General features: G+C 51.5%; 4 protein-coding genes across 4 annotated transcripts; 1 reads left to right on the top strand and 3 right to left on the bottom strand.

The window, feature by feature from the left end:
- Positions 1–4685: 4685 nt before the first annotated feature.
- On the bottom strand, positions 4686–9327 carry LOC34620348. Its single transcript, XM_026333966.1, has 16 exons — positions 9321–9327; positions 9100–9160; positions 8795–8882; positions 8529–8625; positions 8367–8403; positions 8179–8232; positions 7950–8067; positions 7726–7802; positions 7253–7530; positions 6814–7094; positions 6557–6685; positions 5909–6436; positions 5596–5709; positions 5182–5336; positions 4943–5038; positions 4686–4797 (listed from the first exon to the last, which is right to left on the bottom strand). Exons 1-16 carry the CDS (start codon positions 9325–9327, stop codon positions 4686–4688), a joined length of 2232 nt encoding a protein of 743 aa, XP_026189751.1.
- Positions 9328–10391: 1064 nt separating this feature from the next.
- On the top strand, positions 10392–14123 carry LOC34620349 (kinetochore protein NDC80 homolog). Its single transcript, XM_026333956.1, has 13 exons — positions 10392–10443; positions 10606–10686; positions 10777–10840; positions 11093–11191; positions 11432–11509; positions 11752–11902; positions 11961–12099; positions 12365–12492; positions 12750–12830; positions 12959–13126; positions 13263–13337; positions 13628–13672; positions 13890–14123. Exons 1-13 carry the CDS (start codon positions 10392–10394, stop codon positions 14121–14123), a joined length of 1395 nt encoding a protein of 464 aa, XP_026189741.1.
- A 2116-nt stretch (positions 14124–16239) lies between these two features.
- On the bottom strand, positions 16240–17451 carry LOC34620350. The gene is made up of 2 exons (XM_026333946.1): positions 16973–17451; positions 16240–16594 (listed from the first exon to the last, which is right to left on the bottom strand). Exons 1-2 carry the CDS (start codon positions 17449–17451, stop codon positions 16240–16242), a joined length of 834 nt encoding a protein of 277 aa, XP_026189731.1.
- A 1903-nt stretch (positions 17452–19354) lies between these two features.
- LOC34620351 lies at positions 19355–21808 on the bottom strand. Its single transcript, XM_026333937.1, has 7 exons — positions 21481–21808; positions 21053–21142; positions 20820–20928; positions 20109–20507; positions 19993–20077; positions 19613–19813; positions 19355–19399 (listed from the first exon to the last, which is right to left on the bottom strand). Exons 1-7 carry the CDS (start codon positions 21806–21808, stop codon positions 19355–19357), a joined length of 1257 nt encoding a protein of 418 aa, XP_026189722.1.
- Between the last annotated feature and the right edge of the window lie 454 nt (positions 21809–22262).

Here is a 22262-nt window from a genome sequence, read left to right as displayed (position 1 = left end):
CCAAGCATTACTCTAGTAGCTCCGCCCTAGCGCAAGGAACCTCACGAGACACTCAGAGGGGTGCGTGGCCTAATTCATACCCCGACCACCAGGGTGATGAGCCCTTTAGCTAGGCTCACGGGAGGCAAACCCGTACAGCCTCCCATGGCGCACTACGGGGGACAGCCTTCACCTCAAGCTGATCGTCAGCCGAGTTGGTGGCGCCCTCAGGAGGCAGCCTTCAGCTTGCTATGACAATCTTCAGACTTGGTGGTGTTCGTCAAATCTTGCGTCCACCAGGACAAACGAGACCAGCAAAGACCCATGCCGCTGGTCAAAATGAGCGGCGTAGAGCGCCCCCTTTGGTTCTTCCGGCGTTCGATACTTATCAAGGACGAGATGGTGGTTACAGCTAGTGGGTAAAGTACCTTTTATAATGAAAAGACACTTCTTGTGAGACTGCTGGCTATTGCATTGCCTACGGCACGATACAGCTCCCTGCCACACTTAAGCCCCGAAGTCATTCCTGTAGCGAAGCCTCACCAATTTTGCGTAGTCGCTCAAAATTCATTGGAAATTTAGATTCAGAGTGTCTGTGTCAATATAAAACCCTCCAGACTTTTGAAAACCCCCTCCATTCAAAACGAATTTGTCCCCCTCTGGGGGGACAGCATGCATCTGGCTCACTGAGGTCGCCCATGTGATCAAGTTCACCGGCAGCTTTCCGCTCAGCCAACTAAAATCTTCATGCTCCTTCCTTAGATTGAATCAGTATTCTTTCATCAGGAATAAGACACAATGGCAGAAGCCCTGCAAGGTATATTGTGGAAGTTCTTGGCTCGTCTTTGCACGGAGCAGTTTTTTCAATGCACTCTAGGACTTCTCAACGACTGGCAGCGCTGAGCTATGCCATTCGCAGTTTTGCAGCGCCTATTTCCTGTTTTAGGTCTTCCGAGGGAAAGCTAGCACAAGGCCAGGAACACCACAGCGCGAGATGCGGTCGTCTTTGGAAAACTTTTCCCTCAACGCACGGACAACCAGGTCGTCAGTGTGCCAACAACACATACAGCCCCCTTTTTCTTTTGATCAGGTGGTTAATACCCAGAGCATGTCTTTAGAGTCCCTTTAAGGCGTCCGTATATCAGGCACTATGACGGAGGAAGTACCCAGCGTGTAGGCTGCCCAACAATTTTGGTATTGAACCACGGGTTCCGACTACTGGGCAAAAATAAACCCGCGCATAATGTCGTGCCTGTCAAAAAGACTTAGTTCGAGTTAGGGACTTTAAGCGCAGTTAAGAGAAGATCACGCTCCAGTTAAAAATGGCTGCTCGTTCACCCGGATACAAAACGCCTTACAGTTCCAGATTGTACGACCAATCTCCTGCAATTGAAGCAGGTGCGTTGTTTGTACATTTGTCTACGTTGTGAGCGGCGACTAACAGTAGTTTCCGTTCCTTCCGGGCTAAAGCTTAGCCCCTAGGGGGAACCCGTCCTGGCATGCAGAACTAGTGACTCCGTAAACTTGGCGCTTTCGCAAGGTGCCCTACATCTACTCTATGTTTGACTTTTAAATAGTCTACATTTTCCAAAATTAATGATCTCTATCGAGTTACCACTAGGTCAGACCCTGTGCACGGTACACAAACTCCCAACCTATTCCATTGCCCCATTTTTGAGCAAGCTTGGCTTATGCCCCTGTGCGGTAGCTCTGAATTCATAGCTGCCCATGGCCAAAAGACATGAGGAGCTACTTAAAATGTTCCCTCATATGCCGTGAAGCAAGCCAGGTGAGTTATGACCCCGGAAAGTGCATTCATGGAGACGTGGAACAAGAGAGACTGTTGAACGGCGCGCAGATGTACTACTGTGTTCATCAGGCAAATAATCGCGTAAGCATCTCTTATGGATACTATGTAAGACTCAATTAGCTCTCATTAGAGTATATATTTCAAGGAAGTGCACGATTGCAGGACATACGGAAAGCGGTCGGAGTGGGCTGTACTGCCTCCACTCAAAACCCTTTGAACGGGATAGGATATAGAACACGCTCACTGCAATCAAAGCAAACAAGCTACACTCATAAAGATTCGAAGTTTTTCTAAAAATTACCTAGAGCACTGTCTTATAACACAGCTGTCGCAAGAGACTTCCAAAATACCGTACAAAGCTATCCACCCGCCCCATAAAGTTGGCAAAGAAGTTCAACATAAGCGCACCTGCGGTGCATAGAATCAAGATTAATCTGCCGTCTCCAGTCCCTTCTAGGCACCATTCTAGGGGGTTTGGTGGCTTGGAGTCAGCCCTTAAAGCTTTATAATTGACTACCCCACAAGTCCACCCCGCCTCACCTAACGAAGCCACCCCCTTCAATATTCCGGAATTCTCAAGAAGTCGAGATGTATACAACTGGAGCCAACAAACCTATTTCGAGGCACCTATGCAGTATAATTTTTGAAAGGTAGCCTCGTATTATGTGCATATACGCGTGTCAATTACACACACCTGGACAAAGCTAACAACTACCAGATCTACGCTCTGCCCCGCACCTTCTAATATTTTGTCCACCTTTAATATAATTCACCTGCAGCACCCGCCGCAAGATGTACGAAACTCACAGTGCTGCAAACAATTAAGAAAAAGCTCTGTTCGTACCCTAAAACTCCATGAGCATCTCCATAACCTTTAAAGAGCATGCAACCCAATTATTCCGACGGCCATGGCGTTGATGGCATGCAAGCCCGACCTTGCGGTATGCCGGAACACACACAAGGTGTTCACGCAATCGGTTTCCACCAAACCAAGGCAACATATTTGCGCATCAGAAGATACCCATGAGGCTGCCTTCCAGAGCAAACAAACTTCGAGAGCTGACCTTTAATCCTCAAAGAACCTATCGACCAATGCGAGGTTAGAGTTCCACACTGTGAGAATACGACAGGAACACTCATCTGCTAGATATTCTGTAACTACCACACACTCTCTGGCGTAGGGATATCAACTGCGAATGTTTAGTGTACTCCACTTGAGAATCCTGGGTCAGGAACATTGCCACACTAGAGCATCAAGAATGCTGCGCTCTAATTTTTTGGTCATTCCATCTACAGATCGACGTATCGTTGATATTCTTGGTTGTATTTGGTTGGAATAATACTGAAAGCATTTTTTAGCTCTAATCAAAGCAAAATAAGGCATATTTATTGAGTGGATGCTGTTCTTCCAGCCCATACCCATACCACCACAACAATCTCCCCCCACCCTGTTGGTAACGTGTTTTATCACAAGCAAGTACCCACAGCTAAGGGTTTAGACTATTATGAATTATGGGAGCTTAGCAAATGAAAAACAGGCTGGCGCCTATTATACTAGCAAGTGTCCAAAATACCAAAGAGAAGTTTGGCCGGCTACACTGGTCCTTCCTAGGGTTCGTTTCAGCAGCTGCCAAAGGAGGCGTGTTGCCACGGTCGAGACAGCGCAGGAAGAGCTTCAAAGAACCCGTGTACATCTAAGACTATGCAAAACCCAGCTTTTATACACTACAAAAAAAGCTGGATAATGCTTCATATATTGTTACAGCAATAAACAGATGCTTCTTGCATAAGCGTGTTAAACAGATGGATATCGATAAGGTGGGCACAGAACCACCCCTACGAATGACCCGGACTTCCGTTCTCCGGTATCCAGAGAACTGTGGATGCCCAGCCCAGAAAAGGTCTTTGGCTCTCCATACTCTTCTCATGGAAGCATTAATTTTCCGGCTGTCATGCGCCTTTAGAGCATGCGCTCGTTTGCATTACATTCATCTGTCTCAACTGGGTCGCATTCAGCAAGGATCACTTAGAGCTCATTACACCAACAAGCACTCGGTCTCAAAGCGCAGTTCTTTGCTCATTGCCGGTCCAATCTCCACTTTCGTTATGACACGCCTGCCTACAGGTGTCGGAAACTCGAGGTAACCCCACTTGTCAGCTAGTTCTGGCTTGCGCCACGTTTCCCCTGATCCTCTAGGATTCCAGCTTACGGTTGCTAGAGTATTGCATTTACGACAATGACACGCAAGTAGTGCGACCTGAAAAACTATCATAACTTATGATACTTACATAAGCCAGGCATGGAACGCGTTCGTACGCAGAGCAAGGGTGGCCTGCCACTTCAGATAAAATTTTTTTAGGAAAACGAACAAAACTAAAGCCTAATGATAAATCTTGGCACGTTTATGGCCCGTGTTGAATCGTTTCGCGGAGGCGTAGTTGAATGGTCACTCTAATGCACTAGGGTCTGATGGCTACCCAACTTCTTGGCGCTTCTTTCTTCTTACAAACAGTGACACGAGTTCTTGAACTTTGCCCCACTGCTGTTCCATGCGATGTACTGGGGGATACAGGCAGCTTGCTTGTTAGAGTACATACCCTTTCACTAGTTGCACGAAATCAGGAGCCGCATGCAGTCAACTTGCTGCTCAGGTACTGTACCAAAGCCCCTGGACGGGCAATGCGATCTCCTCAACCCGGAGTGCATGTCCTAAGACTGACGTAGATGTAAAACAGTCCAAGAGATGTCATGAGAACGTTTATAGGAGTCATCCCTGGTAGCCAACCTCAGACTCTAGCCAGGAAGCCCCCGCACTAGTCCTGGAGTAGGCTCCATCAGGCGGCCCTTAGGGCACTCGTAGTAGTTCTGCATAGGCCCTATGGTAAACCCACTGTCTTAGGAAGTGTCTGGAAGGTCATGATGATCGAAGAATCCCTCTGCTGAATTTTCATCTCTGCACTGCGGTGGCCTTTCCTGCTGCTTTTTATAAGGACCTACATCCGTGCCGCTGAGACGCAGAGGCAGGTTGGCAAGAGCCACGGGCATTATCATGGGATTCAGAGCACATTGATTCGCCAAGCAGAGACAGAAAGCCCTTATTCCTTACAAAGATCTAGTATCCAGGGCACATTTCTAATCGCACGTGGGCGTACTCGATAGTTAGCTTTTCTTGCTCCAGAAGCTTCTCTGGCTTCGCAGTATACAACGGAATCAGCCGAAAACTGATGTCCTTCGAGGCAACTCTGCATCTGCACCACAGAGCATGCACTGTTCCGGGTTCGAACCCTACAGACATTTGATGCGACCATCGAACTTAAGGTGTATTGAATGCTGTAGCAGCAGTGTGCACTTCTGCCTGTCACAGAGGCTTCCTTATTAGGGACCAGATTACTTTGGGCATCCGTCTGGCAGCTGGTTGTTCAGTGTGGGAATGGGTTTGTGGCCACAGTTCTCGCACTGTACAAACCGCTTTGTTGCTCTGCGTGGCTGTTGCTGGTGGTTACGGGCAACACACGCAGTGTTTAGGCGGTCTGTATACTTCTTGCACTGCACAGCATAGCACAGCCTAAGCCCGGAAAGACATCTATGCGCTACAGCTTACGGCAGCCAGCCACGAGAGGAGGGACTGCTGGTTGAAAATAGACAGATACTTCCATAAGTTGCATGCCCTCAGCTTCTAAGGTGTGCTGCTACACAGCCCCGAAAGATCCAAACCGCATCATCTGCGGACTGACTAGTACCTCCCAGAATCCTGTAGCCAAAGTCAAACAGAAACCTCTGATTCCCAAGCATCATGGAAGCCTACCTGTAAGCAAAAGAAAGCATTGACAGTCGTCTCTTTTATTGATTGCTTGAATTCATGGCTGATGTCCGCGGCCTCCAGAGAACGGAGGCGCTCAAGGTGTCTCTGACCATCCTCCTGAGAACGCACTCTAAACTCGACACTTGAATTTCATGACCACAATGGTGTGTCGATGAACGCACATGCACCACCTGTCCTCCCATTTCTGCAGTGTAAAGGTACCACGTTTTGAGCTACAGTTTTACAAGTGCCCCCGCAAAAACCGCATGAAAAGGAAATAACAACAGCGGCGAAAGGCGGTGCATTTTTGACGTGCTTGATCGACAATATCAGCGACGGAGGATTTGAGCTGGAGAATCTTTTCTAGAAGCTGTTTCTTTTCTTCTTCCGTAAGCGCTGGCTTCCCAGCAGCAGCAGGAGGAGGCACTGTTGCTGCTGTACGTAGTGCCTTTGATGCCCGTTCACTCCGCTGCTGTTCCTTCAAAAGGCGCTTTTGCTGCGCCGCCACTACATTCTGGAGAACGTCTCCTGCCTTCTTTGTTTGCTTTAAGGTACTGACGGTCGAAGACACTAGTTTCTGCTTCTGCTGCAAGCTTCGGAGGGCTCGTCGTACATCTGTTGCGGACTCTAGCGGCGGTGGAGGCGGAAGCTGCTGGCACTGCTCATTTGCTGCAGCTGTGCCGCTGTGGCGTCTTGAGGCCACTGCCACGGAGTCTACAGCTGCTGTTTTCACTTTGGTGGATGACTGAACCTGCGTCTGCTCATGGACTCTCTGAGGTCGTGGCGTGATCGTGGCGATACAATGAATGTACCGATAGTTCTTGAATGCCAGTAGAGCCAAATCCTGTTGCAGTAGCAGCGAATGGAAGAGCGGCACACGGTTGAGTCTGTCTCTGATACACGTGAGAAAGCGCAAGCGCTTGAAACCGGCATTATCAGCAGATACCCTAGAAATATAACTTACGGAATTCGGATGTAGAAATAGCTGCGTGTGGAGTTCTTTGGCGGTCTCAGCCAAACGGGGGACACAGTCGAAGCGCATGCGCTTCGCTAGAGACAGCTGTATGGCCAGGGCCATATCTCTGTTGCTGCTCTGCATAGACACCCGGCACACCGCAAGTTACAGATACCACAGCCATGACCACGAGCCAGTCAGTAGTTCCCTGTAGCTGTCCAGCAAGACACTGCAGCAGCAGGGTACGGCGTCTCAGGTTTACATACTGCCGGGAGAGCCACTATCTCCTGGAGTTTCTTCACAAATGCCTCGACGGCCTGATGCTCCCTATCTGCTGCGTTGCCCAAGTTGGCGATGTTCCAAGAAGGCTTGCTGCTTTCCGGAGGTTCGCCTCTCGCTGTGCTGGTGATCGTGCTGCGAATAGGTTTGGTAGCAGCAGCTGCGATTTTACTGGGCTTTTCAGCGCTGCCTTGGTCATCGCAACTGTTCGCTGGCGGTGCGGATTTGCTGGAGCTCTGCTGCAGAAGAAGATTTTGTTGAAGGAGCTCTGCATGGGTGATGGCGAGAACAGAGGCCAAAACACCAGCAGGAGCCATAAAACAACTTTGTGTGAGCCACGATATAGTGTTGAGGTGGCAAAAGGAGTATAAAGCAGAACTCAGCTGACGTTTTCAGCAAGGGTCGAGGTCAAATAGAGAGCCTCACTGTTCATGGCTTGCTGCTTGATCTGTTTCTGCTGTGCAGTGTCCACTTGCAAGGGAGCAAGACTAGTAGCAGCGAGATCAGCACTCCGAGGATCGGCTGCGGCGTCAGCGTGGGCACCAGCAGAAGGAGCGATTTTTCGGAGTATTTCAGCGCGCTTTTCCTTGTTGGAGCCGCATAAAAGCTCGTCAATAGATTCCTCAACAAGCGAGGCACGAAGACCTGTGGATCTTTGGTTCTTCACGTTCACGTGGAATCGACAGTACTCCCCCATGCTCGGACTGTATTTACACCAGGGACAGCAGAACAGGCAAAAAGCCAGCCAACATGGAATTCCCACGCGCAACCAAACCACTCAGAATACAATTAGGTGCTGATTTAGTGTCTCCTCAATGGTGAAACAGATTTGAAGAGGTGTGTGTCGTTATGGGGGGCAGAGCTGCCAAGAAGAAGGCTTCTTCGGAATTAAACCTTACACATGCACCATTTGACGGCATTGCGCTTGCTTTCGAGTCATGGCTCCACAACGCACGATGCCCTTAACGCTTCCAATCTGCATATACACACGTCACCTCCTGAACTCTCTGGCGGCAAGTAGGGCGGCCTGCGGGGTGTAGCGTATCTGGATATAGAACAGCGCGTGCAAGCATAGGCACGGCTTTATAGGCTTCCAAAGGGTTTACGAGGTGAGTGTGAGGACCAGCAGGATTTGATCTTCATCCTCGACAGTGGCCGCTCGCGAGTCTGCTCCATTTGACTTAGGCAGCAGGGAAGGGTTGAGCAACGCCACGAGGTCTCCCCGCTTGATTCCTTTCTTCCTGTGGGCCCAACACCACCAGTGCCAGACGTCAAGCCTTAAAGCACGGGAAAGAAATGCTTGCAGCGAGGGGACAGTGGGAACCTCCAACCCTAACGATGTAGCGCCTGACCTGAGGCAGCTCCACAACTCTTCTCCGCGGAAAGAGAGGAACAAGTTGGTCTCCCTAGAGTAGCAAAAAAGCACAAACATCTGAACCCCAGTCACTGACCAATACAAGCCTTAGGCGCCCCTTACCAGAAACTAGCTGACAGCAGCACAACACCCCGTGCACCAACACCGACATCAAGAGGGACTCACTTGACATCCCACAGAACCCACCACCACTTCATTTCACCTGAGCATGCGTAAAAATGGCAAACTCTCAAATCTTTCTCAAGAAAAGCACCGTGCATGGCTCTCAGAGCAAGACAGCGCCTCAGGTGGAGCTACAGGAGGAAGGCCAGAGGCTTTAGAGTTTACTGGCTGCCCCGCGGGGATCACACAACGAAGACACGACGCCGAGGACTGCCGCGTGTGGCACTGCACCCTTCAACGCATTGAAGGCGCCTTGTGTAGCCTGGGGTGAAGGGACATGACAAATAATACACACGTGTTGCAGAATACGGGGCGGATCGCTGCAGCGACTATGGTCTCAAAGCTCCGGTTTGGTGCTCACAGTTGGGCATTAGTACAGTTGGGCATTGGAAGCTGAGGCGCTCAAAAGTTTCGCTACGATCTAGACTCACACAGTTGCATGTCTTTTGCAGCGAAATAACCTTCAGATCTGGCCGCTCAAACCGACAAGCAACCTCTTCGAAGGGCAAGGCCCATTTCCTGCATCCACGGACCCTCGCCAAACCCGAAATCTCAAACTCTGCAAGCCGAATATGCTCGTAAGGAATTGCAACTTTAGTAGAACAACTGCTCCACAAAAATCGCGTGTTAGGGGTCTGTTGGTGGGGACAAGCCCGAACCACGCAATTCTGCTAGGGGTTGAGGGCTGAATTCGTGAGCATTTAGAGCTTAGGGTGTTGTCGTAGATGAAGCACACTCGATGTCAAGCTGCTTCCCGTCCAAGAAAACGCAATCGCATTTGACCTTTAGAGGATCGGCTGCAGAAACAGACGGAGAGAAGTAGGAAGCATAGGACCCAAGCCGTAGGCCTTGCTCCAAGTCATAGGCTGCCCGCTACACCCTAGAGCTACCACAATCCGCTACAAATCACTAGTCGCTGCCAAGTGGCTGCAACAGGAGGGGGCGTCTTGAGCTCACCCGTCATCTTGCCACAACGAAACCCATGCACGGGGCCAAACGCCGAACCCTACACGCTAGATTCTAGAAACTCTCATGCAATTCCTCAGCGACATTGTATAGGTGCGGGCGCAGATTTTGCGATTTGTGGCTTCGTAGAGGGTAAAAGCGGAAGAAGGCTAGATCTAGCGTCTTGCGGGTTGGTTGGGTTACAGGTCCCAGATTTCGATGCCACTGTGATGACGAACTCAGAAAGAGCACGAAGTGTGCCGAACAGCAAGCAAGCGGCTGATATCTTTGTGTTTTCGCTCGTCCCTTAGAGAGCAAGAGGGGTTCACAGGATCGGATGGGGGTGGTTACTGGGTTGGATGGGCCCCACCCGACGCAGCGCCGGAGAGAGGAGGCCCCCTTGGGATTTTCGATCTGGATGAGCCGAGCCATTCAAAGAGACCAGAAACACAGAAAACAGCTGTATATCCGTCGAACACCATGGGCACTTGTGATATGGCTAAACACCACAATTAGGACAAAGATCATGCTTTGCTGGGGCTTGTGTGTTTATACAGCTGATCGGTGGCTGCGCGCATTACACCAAGAAAGGAGCACCGCATCCCGAATTTCGCGTTAAATAGCCACCACCACTACCTTTTAAATACTCGTAGTGCCTTCAGTAACCGGTTGTACGCAACCTTACCACGATATATAGTGCCCAGAGGATTGGGGGGCCCCTCCCTCTAACTCCGCACCCACCTGCTGCAGCTTACAAAAATCCTCGGCAGTCTTTGTTCCTCCAACTTTTTATTAGGGCAGCGAGAACTCTCTAGACCTCTTAAAGAGGAGCCTTTCTTCGGCAAGACGTGCAGCAGCCCTCAGGCCAGGGTGTAAAGAATACACCTGCTCAGGACTCAGGTTGTCTGTCCACGGTTGAGAGCTTGGGGTTAATGACGAAGGGATCACAACGACAGTAGGAGGGCAGCAGTCGTGCAGTGTCTGTTGACGAATGTGCATGGCGGATCTCTAGACGTACAGCCATCCAGCCCATCCTATCGGCTTGTTCACGCGAATTCCCACACCTACCTCGGGTAACTGAGCATGGAGCCCCTCATTGGGGGTCCGACTTCTCCCTTTCGCGCGAATGCAATTTGTAAGCCTTCCGCCGGCACTATAAGCTCGCAGCGGCTGTGACAGAGGGTGGGAAGGCGAAGGAAGGGGGCCAGAGAGTGCCTTCACTGACTTCATCGGCGAACGAGTTCGCGTGCCTGCACGTTTGGGTTTGTACGTTGGGGTGCCCGTTTGCTTTTTTCAGCGGCTGCTTCTTCGATTCTTCCAGAGAGTCAGCAGCCACGGGAGCTAAGCGAGTTTTCCTTCTACAAGGCAGTCAATCCAGGTTCGTTGCTACACACCCCTGCAACTTTAGGAACGAGATCTGGGGCCTAGGCTGTGAAATATGAAGCCCACACCTTATGCGCGTTTACAGCAGACAAAGCTCTCCACAGCACATACAGAAGACGAAAGAGGAGCGCTGAAGCGACAAAGCTTAAGTCCCTACAAACTCAAGACAGCTTCAAGCGCGATGCCCTTCGAACCATCACCAGGCAAGCCGTACAGCTGAACAAGTTCGGCCCGGTAGAACAGGAAGTGCAGTCTCCTTTTTGCCGCTGCTGCGCATTTGACTTGCCGTGTCCTCATCGCGAAAGCCTCGTGATGGCGGTTGCCTCTATTTTGATCGCAAGTCAGCGCCTCTTCAAGAAGAACTCAGACTATAGGGCCTGGGATATCGTGATTGTTCGCAGGTTCCTTTCCTTCTCGGAATTTCCTGGTCCCCTCTCCGCAAAGGCGTTGAGCAGCCCTCAGCGCTCGTTGCTAATTGACATTTGGGGACACCTCTTCAGGTCCGATCCCCCCAACCCCCCCCTCCCCGCTGCACTATTCCCCAGACGAAGGACTGCAGTGCTAGGAGTGATCTCCAGCGGAGGTGTTGGGCGCTTCGTAGCCAGCTTTAGGTGCAGAGAGACAGACACGGAGGCGCTGCTCCTCCAGAGGCAGCACACGAGCTAGTGGCATAAAAAAGAGGGAAAACGGCTCAGCGAGATGAGGGACCTTCTTGTGCTGCCCTTACTATGTCCTCCCAGGCGCTGCTTCGATGACTCCGTGAAAATAACGGCAGAGAACGTTAACGACGAAGTTCCCAGACTGTTCAAAGAGATCGGGTACGCACTTGACCACCCACTGGGAGAAGGGGGCAACACGACAGCAAAGAAAACATGCATGCAACCCTGCGCCCCCTAGACCCCTCAGAAGCTTAGAGGGTCTAGCGACACCTGTAGACAGCAGGACTGAGAGCCTATCGCACTGCCTGGAGGGCTTTCTGCCTCTCTCTCTATCTCGCTTTGGTGTGTCTATGGGCATCGTATCGCACATTACTCGGCGTCTGCACGTCTGTCTTTTGCAGATATCCGTTCCCCATCAGCAAGAGCGCGATGCTAGCGCCAGGGACCGGCCACCAATGGCCCCATCACCTCGCAGCTTTGAGTTGGCTTTGCGAGCTGCTCATCTACGAGAACGAGTTTTTTTTCCAAGAAGAGGAGATCGCAGACTTTTATGTACGTCAAGGGTGGTGTTTAGGGGCTTAAATTCAGGGACTGGGTCTGAAAGGTCAAGGGTTACGGCCTGCGGCAAAAAATTCGAGGCTTTTTCGACGGGGTGTCTGTACAGGGTCGCGGTGACGTGGTCGGTCGCTTGGTGGCATCCGCATATCCGCAACTCGGGCGGGATCCTCAGGGCCTAAAGGCCTCTGTGTGTAAGCCATTGTTGTTTTCCCTCCAAAGACGAGGATAAACACAAGTGTCAGACAATGATCCAGCTGTTGCTCCCCGCCTCTTGGGATGCGCTGCGCTTCCTAAGAGGCACCTCCACGGACTCCGATAAGCGAAAAAAATGTGACTGCTTCTTGCTCCATACTTGGGCATAGGCTGGCCCCTCTAGGGGCTGCTTCCTTTGGCTGCCCTGATGCATCTCTTTTGCGCACCCTGCTTGGCGACGCGATGTTTGCGGTGCTCCTGCAGTGAGGCAGCTGCATACGATGAACGCTGAAGCGGAGGCAGCGCAGCAGCAGGTGCAGCAACAACTCCAGCAGCGGCAGCAGCAGCTCGCAAGAGTCGAAGGAGAGCTCCGTGATAACGCCTCGCTCATGGTACTAATTCAACCCAAATCAACTATTTGACGGAGGGCTTGCTGGTGTGAACATCTGGGTGTGTGTGTGTTTGTTTGTTTGCGTTTGTTTGTGTGCGTGCTCATGTTTCCACATGTGTGTGTTTGTATATTTGTTCATGTGTGTTTGTGGGTCCATGTTTTCATATCCATGTGTTTATATGCGTGTTCACATTTGTCTATAAATAAATGAATAAATATATATAAAAATATATATATACATGTGCGTGCTGCACCCAGGAGTCCATAGAGCAGCTGACTAAAGAAGCTGACGACCTGCGCGCCAGCATAGCTGAAACGAAAGCCGAAATTTCTCACCAGGCAAGTTTCAGCGTCTAAGGCGAACGTGGCAAATCCAGAGCTCCGGGGTGTTCTCCACAGGAGAGCTACGGCGTCCAGGGCCTGTGAAAGGTTTTGCGCTTTTAATGTCGATTTGCCTCCTGTTGTAGTTCTTTCCTCTGTGGTGGCTAATTAATCGTGGATGCGACCGCTGCTGTGGGGGGGTTCAGGATGGGCACGCTGCAGCAGCTGCGGCAGAGCGAGATTTGCTGCTCCAACAGCAGAAGGGGGTTCTTGCGGAAGTGAGGCAACTGGAGGAACGTATCAAGGCTCAGGGGGTGAGAAGCACGAGTTTGCAAGATCATCCCCTCCCATGTCTTAAAAATTCCTCCCCTAAAAGCAGTGGAACCAATAGCTCTCTCCTTGCATATGCTAAGCTAACGGTTTAGGGTCTAGAGTTTAAAATCTGTGCAGATCGACAAGGCCGAAGTCGAGCAGATTCGACACGACATCTCCAGACTGCGGGAGGGTCTTGCTCACCGAACGAAAGTAAGAAGCATGCTTTTTTCTACGCATCCAAAGCAAATTACCGCTGAGCTTAAAAAACTGCCACTCTTTTCTGTTCACTCTAGCGTGTGCCGGTGTGCACCTACATACCAACTGACGGCTGCAATAGTTCTTGTTGGAAACTGCGCATTCACATTTGATGTGACTCAAAGGGTTCAGAGACTAGGGTTGGCGTCGGCGGGGTGCTGCACAGGCCAGTGGAGAAAGGCTCCGGATTTCTAGGGGTCTCCACGAATGTGGCGTCTGCTGCTTGCTCCTGCTCTGTGCTGCAGGAGATAGAATCCCTCAACGAGGCCGTCCAGGCCCTTATCGATCAGGTGAGGAGGAGCACTGTGCTGCTGCTGACACACTGCGGATGCGGAAAAAACCTCCGAAATGTTTTGCATTGGTCTTGCCGCCGCGTCTCTTGCTGTTGCTGCAGGTTTCAAACGACTCTGAAGATCTCCGCATCGCCAGCCAATCGGTGACTGTTGCTGCTTTTGCTGCTGGGGCATGCGCGGTCGGTGCCACTCTGCTGCTGCTGCGCAAAAGAAGTCGGTTGGTGCTGCGGGCTCTCTGTTTCTCGCTCTGCAGGTGAACGAATGCATCAGCAGCATGAGCCAGCTCGCGGTGTCTGTAAAGCTGCCAACTGCAGAGGCCTGGAATGCGCTCCCAAGGATGACGCCTGCCGCTGGGGGTGCTGCAGCTGCAGCCGACAGGATCGCAGAGGCGGCAGCGGCCGCTGCCGCATGCGATGTGAAGCGTGCAACAAACGGAATTGTCAGTTGACGTGGCCCCTTCTGCTGTAGAGTTAGCGGCCTTACAGCCCGCACTGTGTGTGTATATCTGGGGAATATGCCCTGCAGATTCCTTGCCTGTATCTACAGTACCCTCTGCCTCCGCCGCCGCGTTATTTCCTTCTATACGGGTCCACATAGCAGGCACTGTTTGTATGAGTTTGCATAATTGCGTGGTAGTGAACAACACGCGCCCTTCGAATGCTTGAAATTGGAAACTTTCCCGTTGACTATTCTCCTGGTCACTAAGCCTCTGCTTGGCAGGGAAATTCAAGGGGAGGCACTGGTGCGGCTGTTGCTGGTGCCGCAGCTCGGGTTGGATTGGGCATCAATGAAGAAGGAAATGCTGCGGCTAATGCAGCTGGAAGAGGCGGCCAAGGAAGAGGTCAGTGCTACCTACACACCCTGTCAGGCCTTCGCTAGCTATCGCATTTGCGGGCTAAGCGTGCGGCAACATAGCGGCATCCAATTCTCCGCGTTCTCCTTACCCGTGGTAATCTTGTCTGATTCAGACCCACCAACAGCGGCAGCGGGCGGAAAGGGAAATCGACAAGCTCAAGAAGGCCATGAAAGACCTCTTGGCTGTAAGTGCAGTTGGCACTCGTGATTTTACAGTTTACGGTGTCTCATGCGATCCTTTGTCACGAGGCCCATATTTTAGTCTCTGCATACGTCGCATAAAGAGACTATTGACGATTTCGGGCTGTGCTCAGAACCGCAAGGCTTTGGAGAAGCGCATCCAACTCGTTCACGAGGACCTGCAGCAGCTGCAGCAGCAGAAACAGGTCGAGCAGCAGCAGCTGCAAGAAGCCGAGCGACAGCACCTTGAAGGCATTAGAGAGGCAAAGCACCAGTACCAGCAGGAACAAGACGAACTGCATCGAATGGTGCAGCAGCAGGAGCAGCAGCTGCTGCAGGAAGACCGGGAGCAGCAGGAACAAGCAGCAGCTGAAGTAGAGGCACTGCAGCAGCAGCAGCAAGAGGCCCTTCAGCAGAAGGCTTTCCTGCTGAAGCAGCTCAGACGTCTTAAGGACACAAAGCTTGCAGAGTGCACTGCCGTAGAGCAGCAACTCTCAGAACTAAAAGAGGTCCTGGGCCCCTCACCTCTCCCTGGGGAATCCGCGTGCTAAGGATTCGTGTTGACGGCTAAGAAACGGCCCCTAGGGCAGAGCCACTCACATTCGCATAAAGTCATTTTTCCAAGTTCCGAATTTTAGAAGGAGGCTCTGTGCCTACCTGGGGCGGCAGGGAAGTTACGCATACGGCTTTAGCCCAGCCACTGACCAGCTAACTTACGTGCTTGCGTGCCAGATCGCTGCATACAGCAGGCAGCTAGCTACACAGCGCCAGGCCGTGCTCCTGTGACTGGCTAGGTCTCTCACTTTCTAGCGAGGCAGAGATCTGAGAACCCGAGGAACATCAGGCTGGCAAAGTTACCTTGTAGAACCTCGCGTTGAGGCTGAGGAGGGGCAAGCCATCCTGAGGGGTCGGGAAGTATGGTTCTTTCGGTGACCGTCAAAGCTAGCTCCTATGTAGCGTTGGCTGTTGCAACAATCCCGTGCGACGGGAACTCTAGGTGAATAAAGGACCTTTTAAGTTGCTGGCATGCAATAAAGACATAGATTTGTACGTGTTCTTCAATTCTCGAGCAAACACACGGTGCTCTGATCAAAACGAGATAATCGAGAGTAGCTTCAAGGGGCTTTCGCAGAGGAGAAAGTGCCCCTTATAGCTGCCCCGCATACACATATATACAGGTGCTTTTGCATGCTCGGCATGCTTCTATTACAGAGTACTCCTTTAAACCTTCTCAGCTTGATACAGGTGGCCAAGCCGGTCCCTAGGTCACTGGTAATTCTTCTGGCCGTGGAGCAGGCAGCTAGCGCTACTCGCATGGGTAATGAAGGATTCTATACGGCTTATTGCATCCCACGAGCAAGTCCGTCTGAGCGATCTGTATTCTGGAATTGGTCTTTGTAAGGGCTTTGCTTGACCGTATATTATTCGCCTGGGCCAATCCTTGATTTCTCACTCTCTTGGCACTGCGCTGCACACGCCTCGTTGCCCCCTTGGACGCCTCCATACTCCCCAAACTGCCCTTTGATGAGCTACACATCGTTTTTGGAAGCCCTTTCCAGCAGGGCATCGAATTTACGCTGAAGCTCTTCTTCAACTTTCTGTTCTTCTTGAAGAGCCTTACGGCTCTTCTCCAATTCCCACTGTTGGCGAAGTGCCTCTCCAAAAATTTCAGCAGGCAATCCATCGGAGTGCATTATGTTTCTCGCTGCTTGTTCTCCATTGATTGCTGATTGCTTTTTCCTCTCTATTGCCTCCTTCTGCCTGCCCGGATTCATGGTTAATAATCGCCAAAAGTCTCGAAGAGCGGCGCCCCACCCTCCTTTCTCTCCTGAAATTGCGGAGCCAAGCTTTGAGAACATAAGGTCCGCGCTGCCACTATTCGTTCTCAAAGTTTCTTTTGGCTTCGTGAAAATATCGCGGGTCGCACGAAGCGGCGCAAGGGCCGAATTTTTGATGCCGTCCAGTACCTGAAGCAATCAAGGCTCACAATCCCAGAACTCAGTTTCTGGGGCAAAGAACGACATTCGTAGGAGCCCCTCTTTCACGTACTCACCCCACGAGGCACCAGTGAAGCAGACACAGACACATACACAAATGCACACACACACATACATGAGACAGAGAAATCGAGGTGAACAGAGAGAGGAGGACTGAAAGTGATACAAAATAATGCGGAAATAGAGCCATGGGCAAAGGGTGTCCAGTAGATTTTCACGGTCTATGCTTGTATTGATGTGCATGCTCTGTGGTAAGAAATTTGGCCTGACCTCCTTGAAGATTCCCGGAGGTTTTGTAGTAGTTGTCGTTGGGCTTATTCTTAAGAGGGATTGCAGCTCCTCTAGAACCTCCTTCTCTGCTTCTGCGTACTGTTCTGGCGTCATTTTCTTTTTTGCAAGTGCCGTAGCAGTGAAATCTGCCTTGGTTTCGTGCGAACTTGTGCGGGAGGTTCCTGCTTCCTCAGTCAATACTTGCTCGACATCCTCTAGCTCGCCTTCTTTCGCCTTCTCTGCGTCATGCGTTATGCCGCTGTCAGCACTAGAAGTAGCCGCTGTATTCAAGTCCATCTGAGATGCCCCAACATAGGGAACAGAGGGAGTAGCAGAGTTTTCTGGGGTTCCAGAATTACCTCCTCTGGGGTGAAGAAAGTTAGAGCTGCCACCCGCTGAAGCCTCGGGGAAGAGGCTCAGCATCAGCGTCGCCAAGGGGACAAAACTCCACAGACTTCTTCGCACAGGCCGCATTTTCAGTTAAGTGTTTACGCAAGAAAAGGGGAGAATCGGAAGGGTAATACACAGAAACAGAGCCTAGATGAAAACGCATCAAGTGTCAGCTTCAACTGGAAGCTTACTTCAGAAAAAACGAAAAGAAGCTGCTGAAGAGGACCTTCTTTTGACTCAGCGCTGGTGGGCAAGGCCCTAAAACTTTGACTGGCATGTGCTACACTCAAGACGAGGACTCTAAACGCCGCATCCGAAGCCCTGATTCGTAAGCCGTCGTGTGCTTTTAAGGCTTTAGCAGCCAAAACAAGCTGCATACACGAGGAAGCGGAACGATGCCATCCCTGAGACGCGGAGTCCTCTGTGGCTTGTTCTCCCCCGCCTCGGAGGGAAAGAAGAATGAACAAAAAGGAGCGAAAGATAAGGCCTCCTAATGCGTACCTCTCATATTTTGCATATAGAATATGATCTTAATATACGAATTTAATAAACGCGGGTAAAATGCCCCTCTTTTGCAACGAGATTTAAGGAACTTCAGTCGCAGTGGCCCATACAGGAGAAGGGTCCGGAGTGTGGTCCCCAGTACCCAAATATCGGTGCTGCTCTAGGAAAAGTAGCTGGTGGCATAAATTCTTATATGAAAGCTAACGAAGGATGAAAGTTTATTGAAGGTTTGTAATCAAAGGGGTAGGCGAGAATCAAAGAGCTGTCCAGTTGTAGGTTGTCGTTTCTATGTTGTGGGATATCGACGCCCCGGTAGAGGCGAACCAGGTAGAGTAAAAGTGCGGATACGAGGCTATTCCATCTGCACTGTTCTGGCTTTCTCTATTATTGTGTTAGTCTTTTTGATCCCACGGTTTCTCTCACTCCCTTAGTTGCACGGGCATCTTTATCTGTCGACTCCCCTGTGCTCCAAGATGCAAGAAGATCGACGTTGACGGGTCTTGGTGAGAAACGCTTGCCCCAGCTCCTCTACAGCGTCAACAGAGAGTCTTAATACAGTCATATCGCACTAAACACAGAATACCCCAATTCTCCTGACCCCACAGCGACCCTGTCCTTTTGGTGACTGCTGCATTCAACTCGAAGAGGTAAGCACAACTGTCTGCGCCGCACAGTGGCTCTTCTCGTGTGCGAATGCACAACGACGAAGCTAGTCATGGAGTCACAGGGGCAGAGTGCTAGCACTTGCAATTCCAGTCATGTCCCTCGCATGTGTGTACGTACCACGCGCCACTGCCCCAATATAGACAAAGGGCCATGCAGCCAGATGCATTCAGGTCAGGGCGAAGCAGGGAACTGCGTCGATGCTGCAACCCATTCAGCAATTAGGAAGAATGCTCGAACGAATCCCCCTTCCTTCCCAGGCAGCTGAAGCGCCATGCGCATCACGTCCTTTTACTCTTTTGCAAAGTGACACCACCGATATTTCCATTGCCTCATTTTTCTCACACGGTTGGTGGCTCCTATTAAGTTCAAGTTTCGAGCCATGGAAGGGCATTAACCCTTCTTAGAAAGCAACAATCGTTTTCTCCCTTTCCTTTCGGGGCATACAGAGAACAACACCACCTAATGCCTCGTAGATTGCTGTACAGCAATATACTGCGTGTGTCACTGTAGATGACTATGAAGAGAGGGCACCAAGAAAGCCCTAGAGGGATTCTCCCTTCTTCTTTTTCCTCAGTCCCACACGGGCTCATCTGGCTGTCGATACGCATCATCTATAAATTGCTCGCGAGCGCCCAGTATTCTACCTATTGCGCGTACTTCCTACAGTCCACTGGATACAGAACGACTGCGTAAATCCTGTGGGTAGAAAAAGCTCAAAGTGGCCAACGATCTGCTGAGAGGGCAGAAGGGCCTTTCCCCTTCCTCATAGGGTCTGCCACGGTGGGGAGTTCCTCGCGGAGGCTCCTGAAATTTCTAGTCAAGAGCGCGTAGAAGGGAGGCGTCCCCATGACGTTGGAGACCCCTGAGTAGCACCACAACCGAAGCACCCCCCTCTAACTATTGATGGATCACCCCTTCGTGGCTCCTCTCTGTCCCGCTGAATCCGCGAAGTTTGGATTCTCCAACGGAGAGGCGCAGTTTGGGAAACGGCTTACTAAGGCAAGTACCCGCCCTACATGGACTAAGCTGGAGGCTTTTAGGGGCCCGCGAAGTTCTGGTCGAAGTTTCGACTCACATAACGCAGGCGAAGGCTCTCCAGGAAGTCCTCTGCGTCGAGCCTGTCTCCTGTTAGCGGAGCACTTCGTCCGGATTCAGGCCTTTGATGCTGTTGCTTCTGCTGCAGCAGCTGGCGGTGGAGACGGCCAGCAGCACTAGCAGCGAGACTCAACCACTGGGGATGCTGCTGAATTTCCAAAAGGGCAGCGAGGTGGTGCAGCTGAGGAGCATCGCAACAACAGCATGGGCACTTTTTATGACCTAGTGATGGCCTCATGCAAAAAACACAGCAGGAGGCGATAAGGTGCTGCTGGTCAAAGGATGGCCCCGCCACTACTACTACTGCGATGCCTATTGTTATTGTCATTGTTGCGGTGACTGCTATTGCTGCTGCTACACCTCTGCCCAGTCTGAGCAGTTGCATGCTTCAATGTTGGCTTCGAGAGTCCCAAGGAATCTGGGAATATCCAGCAGCTCCTTATTGCTGCTTTGGGCCTATTAACGCACAAACAAACCCCAAGTGTATCAAAGAAGCCGTTGCAGCAAAGCAAGCGGTTGAATGTGCAAAGCTAACAAGAGTAGGCGCGTTAACATCAGACAGCAAGGCTCCAGCATCTACGGTGGTAGTGGTTATGTGGATAAGGGGGTAACGCACAAGGGCCACAACAAGCTGCAGGTACACCCGAAATGGATGTGCAGACAATTCAGTTGCAGAGAATGGGGATCCAGGATCAGTCATAAGCTGCTGTTGTTGCTGCTGCTGTTGCTGCTGCTGCAATGTTGTTGGCCACGCGCGCACTGCCGCAGCAGCAAGCTCCAGCAGCTGCCGACTCGCAGTGTCATGACAGCTGGAGAGCCTGCTGGCAGCTACCAGGAAGGACGCAGCAGATGCCAACGATGAAGCGCCCTCCCACCTGCAGCAAGGCACGCAAAAGAGCTGGAATTCGACACCCTGCCCAGACGCCTTAAAGGGCCTAATAGCAAGGCCACCCATGCGGACAGAACGACGTGTGGCAACGGCTATGTCCCTACACCACAGCAGCAGTGGCAGCCGCCAGCACAACCAAAGAAGCAGTAACATCGCAGCCAGCATCAGCGCGACGAGCTGCTCCCCCAACAAGCAGAGAAGCAGACTCAGCAGACACATGCCATGCATGTACAAGCATCAGCAGCAGGAGAGACACCAGGACCTGTCTAGGATGCCCTTCGCTGCAGCAGCATAGAACGGTCGCGCAGCAGCAAATCCAAGTCGCGCGAATCCTGAAGAGATCCACAGTAACTCCTTGGTGCTCAGGCGGCCTGCCGCTGCCAGAGACGCAGCCGTCTCCGCAACTCCTGAGGCCGAACATACACTTCGCAAACCGTCATCCCTCAACCCTACACCCAGTGGTCACCTGCCTACAGCGCAGAATGCCACGAAGCCTACGTGAACCTCAAGCCATAGCTGATGATTTCTGACTCTGGAGAAACTCGAGGGCGCAAACTCCAGAGGATGCGGCTGCCTCAACCGTCATGGCGACATCCAGAGGTCCGAGGGCTCCCGCATCGGCTCTGAGGAGTAAGATCAGGCCAAAATTCACAAACAATATATACATAGCCACGAGTATAGAATAAAGTATACAGATATAGCATACTACCGCCCGGAGTATTTGGATTTTAGGGCCTATTCGCAGAAGTACCTCATGCTTATCTCTGCGGTGATACGCCTCACGAGTGCGCAATCGCCTTCTTGTTGCTGCTGCTGCTGCTTGGGATGTTGCTGTTGCTGCTCTCTCTGCTTCAGCTTGGCAACACTCCACAGAAGCACTATAAGCTGCTGCACCGAGAAGCAGCGGAAGCTTTTTAGCTTCAGTAGCTGCAGCCACAGCAAAACCCTTGAACGCAAACCTTGGGCGCTGGCAGCGTTGAGGAGGTTAAGCATGCTCCTGATAAGGGGATGCAGGTAAAGTTGTTCGGTGAGGGTTGGGGGTTCAAGACCTGAGTTTCCATCACAGCAAGTAGCCGCCAGCTGTCTTTCCATTTTGTGCGCGCAGCCGCAAGACAAGATATGCAAAGACCCTCCGGCTGCAGCTGGTGGTGTTGCTTCTGCAGGGCATTCGAGAGGGCGTCGAGAGCTGCATGCATCTGAGTCAATTGCTGCCGCGGCCGTCGCTGCTGAAGTTGATGGTATTCCATAGAAAGCGAGTGCAAAAGAAGCGTAAGGGCCTTGCAACATAGAAAACACGCAGAAAGCTCATTGCACTGCACAGCAAGATCACGACCTCTAATTTCTAAGCTGCTCTGCTAGTTTTGCAGCTGCATTTTTGCTGACCTGACTGTCGAACGTGTGAGCCTTTCGAATGACTTGAGAGGCAGCGGCCGCCATAAAGGCGGATTTTCTAGCAGCCAAGCTCCTACTGCCGCTGTGATTCATGTTAGATAGGGCAAGGGCTGCAGTGCTGAGGCTACGGGCTCCCATGGCCTCCGCTGTTTCTGCAGCCCTTTGAGCGAGCAGCGAAACCAAGGATTCGCTGAGGTCTTGGTTTAATTCTCCTGCTGCTGTCGCTTCTGTTGCTGCTGCCACTGCCCCTTCTCCTGCTGTCTCTCCAGGTTTTATTGCTGCAGTCTCTTGAGCTGCAGCCCCTGCAGTTGCAGTCTCTTTCTCCGCTGTTGCCGCTGTCTTTTCTGCC

The sequence above is a fragment of the Cyclospora cayetanensis genome, unplaced genomic scaffold (genome assembly GCF_002999335.1).
Source record: "Cyclospora cayetanensis isolate NF1_C8 unplaced genomic scaffold, CcayRef3 CcayRef3_contig_107, whole genome shotgun sequence".
Taxonomy (NCBI): domain Eukaryota; phylum Apicomplexa; class Conoidasida; order Eucoccidiorida; family Eimeriidae; genus Cyclospora; species Cyclospora cayetanensis.
Note: the sequence above shows the minus strand (reverse complement) of the source record. Positions and strands in the feature narration are given on the sequence as shown.

Coding starts and splice junctions, on each gene's coding strand:
- LOC34620349 (XM_026333956.1), top strand. CDS start 10,392: ATGGAGCCCCTCATTGGGGGTCCGACTTCTCCCTTTCGCGCGAATGCA. Junction 10,444..10,605: donor CTTTCGCGCGAATGCAATTT/GTAAGCCTTCCG, acceptor TGCTTTTTTCAG/CGGCTGCTTCTTCGATTCTT. Junction 13,673..13,889: donor TCCAGGCCCTTATCGATCAG/GTGAGGAGGAGC, acceptor GCGCAAAAGAAG/TCGGTTGGTGCTGCGGGCTC.
- LOC34620348 (XM_026333966.1), bottom strand. Junction 8,626..8,794: donor TGCAAAAGACATGCAACTGT/GTGAGTCTAGAT, acceptor CCTTCACCCCAG/GCTACACAAGGCGCCTTCAA. Junction 7,531..7,725: donor TGCCGTCAAATGGTGCATGT/GTAAGGTTTAAT, acceptor GTGTAAATACAG/TCCGAGCATGGGGGAGTACT.
- LOC34620350 (XM_026333946.1), bottom strand. CDS start 17,451: ATGCGGCCTGTGCGAAGAAGTCTGTGGAGTTTTGTCCCCTTGGCGACG. Junction 16,595..16,972: donor GGAATCTTCAAGGAGGTCAG/GCCAAATTTCTT, acceptor AGAAACTTTGAG/AACGAATAGTGGCAGCGCGG.
- LOC34620351 (XM_026333937.1), bottom strand. CDS start 21,808: ATGTTGCAAGGCCCTTACGCTTCTTTTGCACTCGCTTTCTATGGAATA. Junction 20,508..20,819: donor GGATTTGCTGCTGCGCGACC/GTTCTATGCTGC, acceptor GCCTTGCTGCAG/GTGGGAGGGCGCTTCATCGT. Junction 19,400..19,612: donor AGAGCCTTCGCCTGCGTTAT/GTGAGTCGAAAC, acceptor GGTGCTACTCAG/GGGTCTCCAACGTCATGGGG.